Raw genomic sequence first — 12674 nt, forward strand, 5'->3', positions numbered from 1 at the left:
ATTAGAATTTGACTTGCAATTTTGATTTTCTTTAATTTAAATGCTATTAATGGCAGAGACAACAAATTGAATGATGTTAGGCAAAAAGTTTGGTTAAATATTTTATTTTAAATTAAGAATATGTGTAATGTTAGGAAAAAAATTTGGTCATAGTATATATATATATATAATCCTAAAAAAGCAAGAATTAAATTGTAATAGATGGACTCTTTAATGACCTTAGGGAAAAATAAGCGCGTTTAGTACAAGATAAACAATATGATAATATTAAAAATATTTTTAAACTGCAAAGCATGACAATGATACCGGACTAATAATTTGATGAAAAGAGCATGAAGATATTAAAAAATATGTCGACATGATCATGAGACTGAATTTACTATATTTATTATGTTAAAGATAACTTGAAAATGCACATAAAATACTACTCTAATTAGTCTTTGGTGGTTGTATCATTGTTAGCATAAGATAAGTGTCACCTTAGTTATTCAAAATAAAAATTAATATTTCCTCTATTTTATTTTACATGATTTTTTTTAAGTTCATTTCAAAAGAGTGATATTTAACAAATTAAAACTTAATTTAAAAATTCTTATTTTATTTTTAATAAAATAAGTTACTGCTACCTATGTATTTAAAAAATATTTTAAATTATAAATTTAATTTTTTTATTCTTTCTTTAATAACGTTCCAAATGACTCATAAAATAAAAAGAAGAGCTATATATTTTATCCTAGCTCTTGATAATATTTTATTATATATTTTTTTTTAATATACATCATTTTTATAAAAAGTGACTCTTATTTTAGAACGAACAATTAATTAGAATATACTAATCCTCAATCGCATAATAGCAATTCGATCGCTTATGTCCAAAATCACTATCCCCGAGGTGTTTTCTCTATAACAACCACCGTCCATTTTCCGATTCTCAATTAGTAGCTCCTCCGATGCTCGACGTTTAACTCCGACGAGGATTCCGACGAATACTATGGAAGTCTGTTATCACTCAAAATTCAACAATTTTCACTTTTTTCAATCACCTCCGCTCCATTTCTGTAATTATCTATCTATTTTTATGTTTTTCCTATATTTGTCCGTTTTTTCGTACTCATAATAGCTCGTGTGATGCGTAAATGCGTTGTAAAATTATGTGAAGCATCTTCTGATCCATATTGTGTTTTGATTCTTTTTTTTAGGGAAGAAGAAAGGAAAGTTATCGCAGTCGCTGTCGCCATCTCTGCATCCAGTAAATTTCTAATTCCGTCTAAATTTTTGTTTGAGCTTATTGATAGAGCAATGACTTACTTTTTGACAGTGTTCTCTGTTTATAATTTTGTGAATTTAGTTAGTTTTTGAAATTCTGTTGTTTTGACTTTTGAATGAATTATTAATAAGAACAAAACATTGCTTTAGGGTTGCGAACATCTGTTGTGTTGCCGATATCAGTTTAATTTGTTTAATATTTTTTTGAATTTTTGAACTGTGTTGCTGTTGGCGATTTGGATTCTTCACTGTTCTAGGTTGAATTGGTACTCGGTAAGTAAGCCAAATACATGAAAAGGACTGTGTTTGTGTGAGAGAGAAGATAGACGATGGGTTCAATCAATGAATATATATGCTAAGGTTCAATCAATGAATATATATGTTTTAGCAATGTTATGCATGGAAGGAAAGAATTTATACAACAATAATAACGCTTCAGTCGCAAACAAGTTGTGTCGGCTACTTGAAGTTCTTCATATTGTCTACTTGCATATGAATCTCTAATAGGGATAAAAGACTTCGAAAGCATAGGACCTAATGCCTCAAGGACAATCAGCTTAGTGTTGCCACTTGGGCAAGCCCGCATTGGATAAATCATAAATGTAGAGGTTAGGGACACACACAATATTGATAGGAATTGTTGTGATGGAAGAATTGTTTACAGTGAAAAGGAAGTAAAATGAGCATGGTCTAGAAAGTGGCATGATGATAGCTAGTACTATATTGATGAAAAAGGTCAGAATGTTAAGCAGCCAATTGGACTATGTATGGGGAGTTGAATAGTGGTTGACGAAGTATACATGGAACTCCGCTGGTAGAACATCAAAGAAGAGTCATTTTACTTATCATCAGCTGAAGCCTTAAAGTTTACTCTAGCCTGAAAATGCAAATAAAGTAGGTCTGTGCCTTCACTATTTCTTGTTCTTAGTCACTTAGTGAGGACTTTGGTCCCCTCCTTTTGCAACTCCACTTAAGTGAAAATGTATTGTATTGTTACTATACCTAAAATGTTTGTTTTGATTGTTACTTAAAATGTATTGTATTGTATTGTTAAATTTCGTTGTTACGTAACAATGGAAACCCCTATTTTATGGAACAACCAATTTGGTGTGTTCCCATTGTTACTTAATTTCTTTTTTCAATTATATTTTTACATAATATTTTAAAATACTATTTTATCCTTTACCTTAATTATTTAAATCTAGTCAAACCTCCTACCCTAGAATAATTAAGGAAATTTAATTAAATTTATAAATTATAATACAGTACGATACAATCAAATCAAACAATTAAAATGTTACTAAACAACAACAAACAATACAATCTAGCCAAACATTGTATCTACCATACAATACAATACAATAGAGTACAATACAATACAATACATTATGAAACAATGGGTAACAATGATCCAAACAAAGTGTTAAGGTTCCTTAATCTCTTGAAGGATGTTGGCAAGATCCCAAATCCATGATAGCTCTCTTGGATGCTATTGGAACTGTTGGAAACTAGAATTTCATTCTCTTTCTTGAACGAAGCTTCACTTACTAGCAAAGTGATGCTATTATGATTTTGTTCTGCATGGCTGCATTCTTTGCTGATCAGCAATCAGTATGTTAAGCATACACATACTTTTCTTATGAGAAGCTTCTTGAAGAATTTATTTATTTGTAGAAGTGTGTCATTCTAGTTCTTCTATTTTTTTTAGGTAATAACATGTTTGAAATGTATCTAATTATGAACAAGGGGATGATACTTGGCAACACAAAAAAGGAATCTAGAGAAGCTAATTTCGAATAGAGGGAAAATATGTTCAATGCCCGTCACCAGTAGGTGTGAAACTGTGGTTTCAGGAGAAAGTCATGTCTTTGTGTTCATATCCAAGTTTAGCATACACATTGTTGTTGTCCCTGGCTATAATTTGTTTATGGTGGATCCAATCATTTTCTGCAAATGATTTTTATTCTTTGTGAAACAAGAGAGAGTGCAGTGATATTAGCTACTCATTTTTATTTTACTGCATCACTCATGTGCAGTGATGTAATGATAAAGCTGCCTAAGAGATCATAGCTGCCATCTCTTCAGAAAGCTGGGTAGATTCTGTAAAGGGGAAGGGATTAATCAATTGACCAAAATTACTATGACTGCACTAGTTGACAGTGTCACTGAAAATTGGTTTTCATTCAAAAGCTAGATAAATCTTTTCTGTGCGTAACTTCAGTCTCATGTTTTATTTGTATGTGCCAGTACAAGATAGGTGTACAACTTTATAAATGATCTAGAGAATATTATTCTACTGCTCTAATTGAATTTGTTATACACAATTCATTTCAGCAATTGACTTCTAGCCATGGAAACTACTCCTGTTGCTCGTCTTTAAGGCAATCAGTTTGGAGAAATACAAAATTTTGTAAGTATCTTTTAGTCAGATATTGTTTTCCGATAGAGTGAATCTCAAATTGTAACTTTACAGCATGAACAAATAGAAGTGCATAATAGATAAGTACCGTGCAAGCTATTTTTGGCCACTTGATCTAGTTGGTGCCCTCATCATTTTATGTGACTCCGAGACGAAGCATCTAGTCCCTTTGTGAAGATTCATAATTGAATTTCTTGGTTCATATATGTTCCATCCCCTAGGAATGCTAGAACTACTATGCCTGATTGGGTCTTATTTGAGATTGTTCCCTCCTGCTTTTGGTATTTATGTCATAGAAAAGAAGCTAACTTCTGTACTCTGTAGTTCACGGAGAGTGGTCCCAGATAAGCTTCTGACCCTGCTAATTAAAAAAGATGTTCAGAAATAATTTGAGATCTCTGAGTCATCTTACGGAAACGAGATCGGCCAAGCCAAAAGGATGAACTACCAGATTCACTAATAATCTGCATTTTGATGTGAATTTGCTGATCTGTACTTGCATCCACAGCTTGGACTGTCCTGCCAGTTCCAACCCTTCAACCACACATGCTGGAGAATTTTATATACTATTGAAGAAAAGAGTTCATAGTGAATGAGGTAGGTAATAGCCTGGCAGTTAAGTGGAGAAAGGTAGAGGTGTTACCAGCCAAGTTTCAAACCTTGCGTCACTGGCCCTTGGGGATGTCTTGGTCATCCTGACAAAAAAGCAGCTTCTTTTTTTTTTCTATAAGCTCGGAAAGAGGGATCTATTGGGTTTGGAATTATCTTTTCTCAGCGTTTTTTACAAAACTTATTTGTTTGAGAGAGTTTTTGCAATAATAGGTAAATTATATTGGAAGTTTCCAAACTCAGATTTGCAGAACATTTTCCAAGATTTAAGAAACTGAGTGTGTAGATTTCCAAACTTGGTTGCCTGTTTTTGCAAAAATCCATCAGATAAATAGTATTTGCAAAAACTGGAAAGAAATCCAAACTTAGTATTTCACGTAACAGAAACAAATAACACCTCTATATTTTGTCTTATTTGGTTTGAGAAGAAAAGGATGGTTATTAATCAGAAAAAAGAAGAAGAGTAAAGTTGGTTCTAGTATTTGGGGTTACATAGTCGGTCAGATATCAATTTTCTTTTGCTTGGTCGCTTCTATTTTCAGACCATTGGAAGTAACTGACTCTGATTTTGTCGTCTTGATTGGTTTTCTAAATGATTTCTGATTTTCCACATACTCTTTTTTCTATTTTTGTATCTGATGTTTGATAGTTATCCTTGTTTTTATTTGCTAATCTGTATCAGTCAAGCTGGAGGTTGAACAACTAGTGATCTCTTAATTGATTTTGATTGTTCCTGCAGATGCCGTTCCAGGCAGTACAACTTTTGGCACAATTAGGGAAGCATGTGTCTCCCTTCCCTCTTCCCCCCAACAAAAGAAGTATAATAGCGCTTTTGGAAATAACAGCTTTTATAGACAATATAGATCATTGAGAGACATTATTGCAAGGTCCGAACTTGCTAATACCAGCTCAGCCGGTGCTGCTTATCCACTGTCAGGTGCATTTCAAAATTGTTTTTCCATCTCTTTTTTTCACTTGGACGCGCTTTTACAGAGATACATCTTCTCTTTTACAGAACTAGAGTTGAGGTCAAAAGTAAGAGCAATTTGCTTTTACGCTGTCAGTGCTTTCTCTGCCATCTTTTTGTTCGTGATCATGCTTGTGCAACATCCTTTTGTACTGTTATTTGATCGATACCATAGGAAGGCTCACCATCTTGTTGCCAGGACATGGGCAACCTTGACCATTACACCATTTTATAGAGTCGAGTTTGAGGGCTTGGAGAATCTTCCTTCTCCAGATACTCCTGCAGTATATGTGTCCAACCATCAGAGCTTTCTGGACATATATACATTACTTACTCTTGGGAGAAACTTCAAGTTCATCAGCAAGACTGCAATTTTCCTAATTCCTATTATTGGATGGGCCATGTATCTGATGGGTCTAATTCCGTTAAGGCGCATGGACAGCAGAAGTCAATTGGTATTCTTTATTTGATGTGATTAATGACAAATATCCTCATAGCTATACTGAATCCTTAAGTTATACAATTGTATGTCAACTATTCAATCATTTTTTAAATGGGTTTGGATCTGATTGCAAGGTTTGATATTTCTATTTTCTTATTAGCTTTTATGATTTCAGGAATGTCTCAAGCGTTGCATGGATTTAGTCAAGAAGGGGGCATCTGTCTTTTTCTTCCCCGAGGGTACTCGGAGTAAAGATGGAAAGTTAGGCCCTTTCAAGGTAAGGTCTATGTCCAAACAACTTATGTTCCCCCTCTCTCATCCATCTACTCCCACATCCCAACCTCAACCCCATTCTCCACCCCCTAAAATAGAAGAAAACAGCATAAGCTTTCAGAAAGTTTCCAATTCACTAGGTAGCTTCTTGTTTGAATAGAAATATCATCTTCAGATATGCCTTTTCCTCTGGTGTGTTCGTGTTGGAATTTCAACTTGAAGACTGCAAGAAGTAATAGTGGGCGAATAAATTTTTTGAATACAACCAAGTATAGACCTGTAGTTAATGTCGCAAGTAATTTTTGCCTTAGCTGTTAAGCATAAGACCATAATCTACTCATGGTACCATATTCTGGTAATCCTTTTTTCAGGTCATTCATTACATGAATTTATTGCAAATAAACCTAGTAAAAGGTGTACTGGTCTTCTGTTTAGCCCTTTTTTTTTCTTGCTGGTGGTGCAGAAAGGTGCCTTTAGTGTTGCTGCCAAAACCGGAGTGCCTGTGGTTCCAATTTCTATTAGTGGAACAGGCAGGATAATGCCAGCAGGGATGGAGGGTAGAGTATATCCAGGATCAGTTAAAGTTGTCATCCACAAGCCTTTGAAAGGTAATGATTCAGATGTGCTGTGTAGCGAAGCCAGGAATGTGATAAAGGATGTGCTCATTCATCAAGGCTGAGGGAGTTGTTCAACATGTACTTTCTCGTTTATCTTTTCCACTTAAGCATCGCAAGTTGGGATTCAGGGAATATGTGCATACAGGTATGCTTTCATATCTATTTGTCCTCCTATAATTGAGCTTCTGTCCTATATTTTATGCAAATACTTTTCTTGACAACATCGCGTTTCTACATATATTTTTATCAACTCTCTTTTTTTGTTGAAAAAACTAACTGGAAATGCAGTCCCCCCCCCCCCCCCCCCCTCCCATTCTTTTGGGAGGAAAGGGGGAGAAAAGATGAGAAGCTTATAGTGGTCTTTTTTTTTTTTTTCCGCTCTCGTTCATGTGATGCCAATATATCATTTGTTTTAAATTTTCTCGACTACATTGTTTTGGTTCTCCGTGTTGGATGTTCTGATTTTGCCTGGGACTAAATTGAATTGTTCTACTGCCAATTAAGCAGTTCTCAAATACGACATTCAGATGACTCAATATCCTATGTTGCTCGGACTCCCCAAAAATGTTTCCGCACCCCTGTCAGATCCTCTCTAAATGCACCATTGGTAGAGGATCCGGCTTGCACCCGTCAACGTTTTTGAAGAGTCCGAGCAACATAGTTAATATCAATTAACACTTTTTTTACCTTCGTCATTTTCACCTGAAATGCTGCTATACCCTCATTTGCAGAACTTGGTCACATCATGAGCAGTTTCATTCAGGCTTAAGGATTTTTACCTGGTTCTGTATACTCTCTTATGCCTGGATGATATTTGTATCAGTCAACTGACTGATCTATCTTTTCGGACTTCATCCCAAAATTAAAAAAAAAGAAGTAGAAGAAAAGATCCATTAGAGTTAAAAGGTGAACATCGGCTTTGTCCTCTTTTGTTGGAATTGGCAGCAGGCTCTTCTCAATTGTCATTTACATCAGAAGGTTGCCTTTTGTGCCATTACTCAATTGTATAGGACTCTACTAGAACTGTTCATCTGAGTTTTTTGTTCTGTGCATTGATGTTGCAAGTATCTTTACTGTATCAGGTTAAATGGACTTTCAACAAAAGGTAAATTTTGTGTATGCATTTTTAGACACCTCAAATGGAGAACATACATATAAGCCATAATGCATAGACATATACACTCGAATAGGCCTTAGCTGACAAGTATAAACTTTTCACTTTGTGTATGCATGTAGACACCTCAACTTATCTTTATTGTGTCAAGTTAAACATTCCAACTTACAAAATGATCATTTAGACACTTTCAAAATTTATATGTCACATCAGTGTGAGTGTCTATGAGACACAATGGGATAAGTTGGAGTTGTCTAGTTGTTAGTTGTGACCAAGTTGAAGTGTCTAGATTTGCACTCTTAAAGTTGGTGTGTTTACTTGTCAAGTAACTTGGAAGTATGCATATCTAAACACATCAATTTATCTCCATTGTGTTCGTTGAACTCTCCTACTTATGAAATGATCATCTATATACTTTTGAAATTTATGTGCCATGTCATTGTTGGATGTTCGCAATACTCAATGGAAGTTGGAGTTGTTCAGTTGTCATATGAGATCAAGTAGTGTATAGATTGACCTGTTCTCTCAAATTTGGAGTGCTTACTTGACAATTGAGGCTTATACGGGAGTTTGGGCATAAGTTCTCTAAACTTATAGCTTCAAAAATCAGGTGATAGATAAGAGTAATAAGATCATCATATTTGAGGGGAAAAAAATATTTAAAGACCACCTCTTTCTTGCTCTCTAAAAAACAAATCTTGTATGTCCAGATCTTTAATGGAGTATCTAATTATTTTAATCAATTATGAGATCATCAAGCTACAATATGATTATTTTACTAATACTATGCCTTATAATATGGAGATTATACTATCTAATTAATCCTGTACATGTTTCCCTCTAACTTAATTATCTGGCCAGCAAACATGAATCTTATTATATGCCCCAACTCTGGCTATCTCAGGGGCAAAGTTAGGATTTTAATTTTATAAACTTTCATTTATAATTTTTTTTATTGAATTCTAAAATTAATTTTATGCATGAACGGCAGAACATATTGACACAGCCAAATCACTCACAGGACAATTGCAGGCTAATTTATTTAGTGATTGAGAATTTTTGAAGTTTAAAATATTTGTTGTACTTTTTTTCAAGTTTTGTATACATGTGATAGGTAAAATCAAATAAGTACTTGCGTATTATATGATATGAAATTCCTACTAACTAATTAAGGTCTCACTTTAAAAAAATTTAAGTATTAAAATTAATCATTTGAATCAATTAAAATGAGCTAAAATATGACTTGAAACTTAGCAAATTTCAGTAAACATCTTCAATTTAGTATTCTTTTCTTTTTTTGCCAGCTTAAGTGCTATATCCAATTCAAATAATGACATATTATTCTATTTTTTTGTGAAAGAATATGGAAATGTGATGCTAGTAAATTCAAGTCAACTTTGAAAAGAAAGAAACTTCCATATTATCCTTATTATATTTTCTAGTTAGTTTTTTTTAAACATAAGTAAATTGCTTATTATTGATTTCAACACTTCTTATTCACAGCTATTTATTTATATATACAAAAAATTAGTGTCAGAATTGAAAAGTTTTTATCAACCTATAGTATTTGTCAATTATAAATATTCTTTTATATATATATATAGACGTCGAAAATTTGGATCACCAGAAATCGATGAATTATAGCACACAAAAAACGGCAAAATGGGGGAAGTGAGTTATATATATATATATATATATATATATATATATATATATATAGACGTTGAAAATTTGGATCACCAGAAATCGATGAATTATAGCACACAAAAAACGGCAAAATGGGGGAAGTGAGTTATATATATATATATATATATATATATATATATATATATATATATATATATATATATATATATATATATAGACGTCGAAAATTTGGATCACTAAAAATCGATGAATTATAGCACACAAAAAACGGCAAAATCGGGGAAGGGAGCTAACTTGCTCTGGGCTCGTTTGACCTTAAAAATGAGATGTTTTATCTGTGGTGACCAACTGGCTCCATAGCTAATGGGGGAAGGGAGTTAACTTGCTCTGGGCTCGTTTGACCTTGAAAATGAGATGTTTTATCCGTGGTGACCAATTGGCTCCATAGCTAAGTTCTTAAGGGATTTTCACGAAAAATTTAGGCAAAATGACGTCAAAATTTCAGATGATCAATATCCATGGAGCACACGAAAATTTGGCAAAATGGAAGGTTTACTTGCTCTGGGGCTCATTTGACCTTGAAAATGGGCTATTTTGGTGATCCAGAATTTAGACGTCTTCTTTGTCCAATTTTTTTGTGACGTCCGTTAAGACGTTAGCTATGGAGCCAGTTGATCCTGACGGTCAAAATGGTTCATTTTCAAGGTCAAACGAGTTCCGAAGCAGGTATACACCATTTTGTCGATTTTCTTGTTCTATAGTTTATGGATTTATGGTGATACGAAATTGCGTCATCTTTTTTGTCAAAATTTTTCATAGACCTTCGTTTAGATATTAGCTAGGGGGATAGTTGGCCCTAACGGTCAAAACGGCTCATTTTCAAGGTCAAACAAGCTCCAAAACAGGTATACTCCCCATATTGTCAATTTTCGTGTGTTATAGTCCATGAATCTTTGGTGATCCAGAATTTCAATGTCTTTTTCCGTCAAATTTCTCGTGGACGTCCGATAAGACGTTAACTATGGAGTTAATTTATCCTGATGGCTAAAATGACCCATTTTGAAGGCCAAACGAGCCTCAAAGAACCTAAACCCCTCATTTTATCGATTATCGTGTGCTATTGTCCATAGATTTTTAATGATATGCTATTTCGACGTATTTTTTGCTCAAATTTTTTGTGGATGTTCGTTAAGACATTAATTATGGAGTCAGATGTCCCTCATAGCCAAAACGATCTCATATTCAAGGTCACACGAGCTTCGAAGCAGATATATCCCGTTTTACCAATTAATGTGTACTATAATCCTTGGATTTTTGGTAATTCAGAATTTCGACATCCTTTTTTCTCAAATTTTTCGTGGACGTCTGTGAAGACGTTATCTATAGAGTCAGTTGGCCCTGACGGTCAAAATGGACCATTTTGAAGCTCAAACGAACCCCGGAGCAGGTAAATTTCTTATTTTGCCAATTTTCATGTGTTATAGTTCACTATATTTTTTAGTGATCCAGAATTTCGACGTTTTTTGCCTAAATTTTTTGGAGACGTCCATTATGATGTTAGTTATGAAGCCAGTTGGCGCTGACGGTCAAAACGGGCCATTTTAAAGGTCAAACGAGCCTCGAAGCAAGTAAATCTCCTATTTTATCGACTTTCGTGTACTATAGTCCATGGTTTTTGGTGATTCGAAATTCTGACGTCTCGTTTGCCCAAATTTTTCGTGGACATCTGTTAAGATGTTAGTTACGAAGCTAGTTGGTCCTGACGGTCAAAACGAACCAATTTAAAGGTCGAACGAGCTCCTAAGCAGGTATACCCCATTTAAACAATTTTTGTGTGCTATAGTCCATGAATTTATGGTGATTTGAAATTTTGATGTCTTTTTTATCCAAATTTTTATAGACGTTTATTAAGATGTTAGTAGCTATGGAGCCAGTTGGCCCTGACGACCAAAATGACCTATTTTCAAATCCCAAAATAAAATAGCCGAAATTTTTCATGGACGTCCATTAAGACCTTGGTTTGGACCAGTTCGTCCTGCGTGGTATACTGGTGAATCTTCAAGTTTCAAACTAGCCCCGAAGCAGGCATAAGCATATTTTTTTTTATAGATTTTTATGTGTTATAACCCATTAATTTTTTTTATCCGGAAATCCCAAAATAAAATGGGCAAAAATTTTCATAGATATCTGTTAAGACCTTAGAAATGAAAACAATTCATTCCGCGTGGAAGAATGGTGCATTTTATGTTCAAACGAGCTCTAAAGCAGGCAAAGACACATTTTATCAATTTTGATGTGCTATAGCACATGAATTTTTTTATCCGAAATTAACGATATAAAATGACTAAAAAATTTAATAAACGTCTGTTAAGACCTTAGAAATGGAACAGTTCATTCCGCAGAAAAAAATGGTGCATTTTCAAGTTTGAAAGAGCCCTAAAGCAGACAAAGTTAGATTTTACTAATTTTCGTGTGCTATACCCTATTGATTTTTTAAATTCGAAAATTTTGAAACAAAATGATCAAAAATTTTCGTGGACGTTCGTTAAGACCTAAGAAATGGAACCAGCTCATCCCGTGGGGAAAAATGGTGCTTTTTCGAATTCAAATGATTGCCAAAGCAGGCAACAATATTTTTTTTTATTAATTTTCGTATGCTATAGCTCATGATTTTGTTTTATCCTAAAATCCCAAAACAAAGTGTTTGAAATTTTGAATGGACGTTTGTTAAGACCTTATAAATAGAACTAATTCATTCCGTAGGGAAAATGGTTCATTTCAAAGTTCAAACGAGTCCCAAAGCAGGAAAAGAATGATTTTACTAATTTTCGTGTGCATAGCACAGAATTTTTTTATTTCAAAAATTCTAAAACAAAATGGCCGAAATCTTTACTGGACGTCCATTAGGACCTTAGAAATAGAACATGTTCATCTCGCGTGGAAAAATTGTGCATTTTCATGTTCAGATGAGCCCCAAAGTAGGCAAATGCAGATTTTTCCAACTTTCGTGTGCTATAGCCCATGAATTTTTTTATCCGAAAATCTTGAAACAAAATAGCCAAAATTTTCCACGGATGTCCGTTAAGACCGTAAAATGAAAATAGTTCAACGTACGGGAAAAAATGGTGCATTTTCAAGTTCAAATGAGCCCCAAAGCAGGCAATGAGAGGTTTTATCGATTTTAGTGTGCTATAGCTCATGGATTTTTTCATTCAGAAATCCTAAAACAGTATGACCGAATTTTTTTTATGGACAACCATAAGGACCTTAGAAATGAAATAATTTTGTCCAGTTAGGAAATTTGTGCATTTTCATGTTTA

The 12674-nt window shown here is 34.0% G+C and overlaps 1 protein-coding gene across 1 annotated transcript; it reads left to right on the forward strand.

Annotated features, from left to right (window-relative positions):
• Positions 1–763: 763 nt before the first annotated feature.
• On the forward strand, positions 764–7703 carry LOC101267419 (1-acyl-sn-glycerol-3-phosphate acyltransferase BAT2, chloroplastic). The gene is made up of 8 exons (XM_004242543.5): positions 764–1058; positions 1200–1249; positions 3601–3676; positions 5034–5231; positions 5310–5716; positions 5879–5980; positions 6440–6738; positions 7325–7703. Exons 1-7 carry the CDS (start codon positions 992–994, stop codon positions 6653–6655), a joined length of 1116 nt encoding a protein of 371 aa, XP_004242591.2. The 5' UTR covers positions 764–991; the 3' UTR covers positions 6656–6738; positions 7325–7703.
• The last annotated feature ends 4971 nt before the right edge of the window (positions 7704–12674 follow it).

Source organism: Solanum lycopersicum, chromosome 7, assembly GCF_036512215.1.
Source record: "Solanum lycopersicum chromosome 7, SLM_r2.1".
Classification (NCBI taxonomy): Eukaryota; Viridiplantae; Streptophyta; class Magnoliopsida; order Solanales; family Solanaceae; genus Solanum; species Solanum lycopersicum.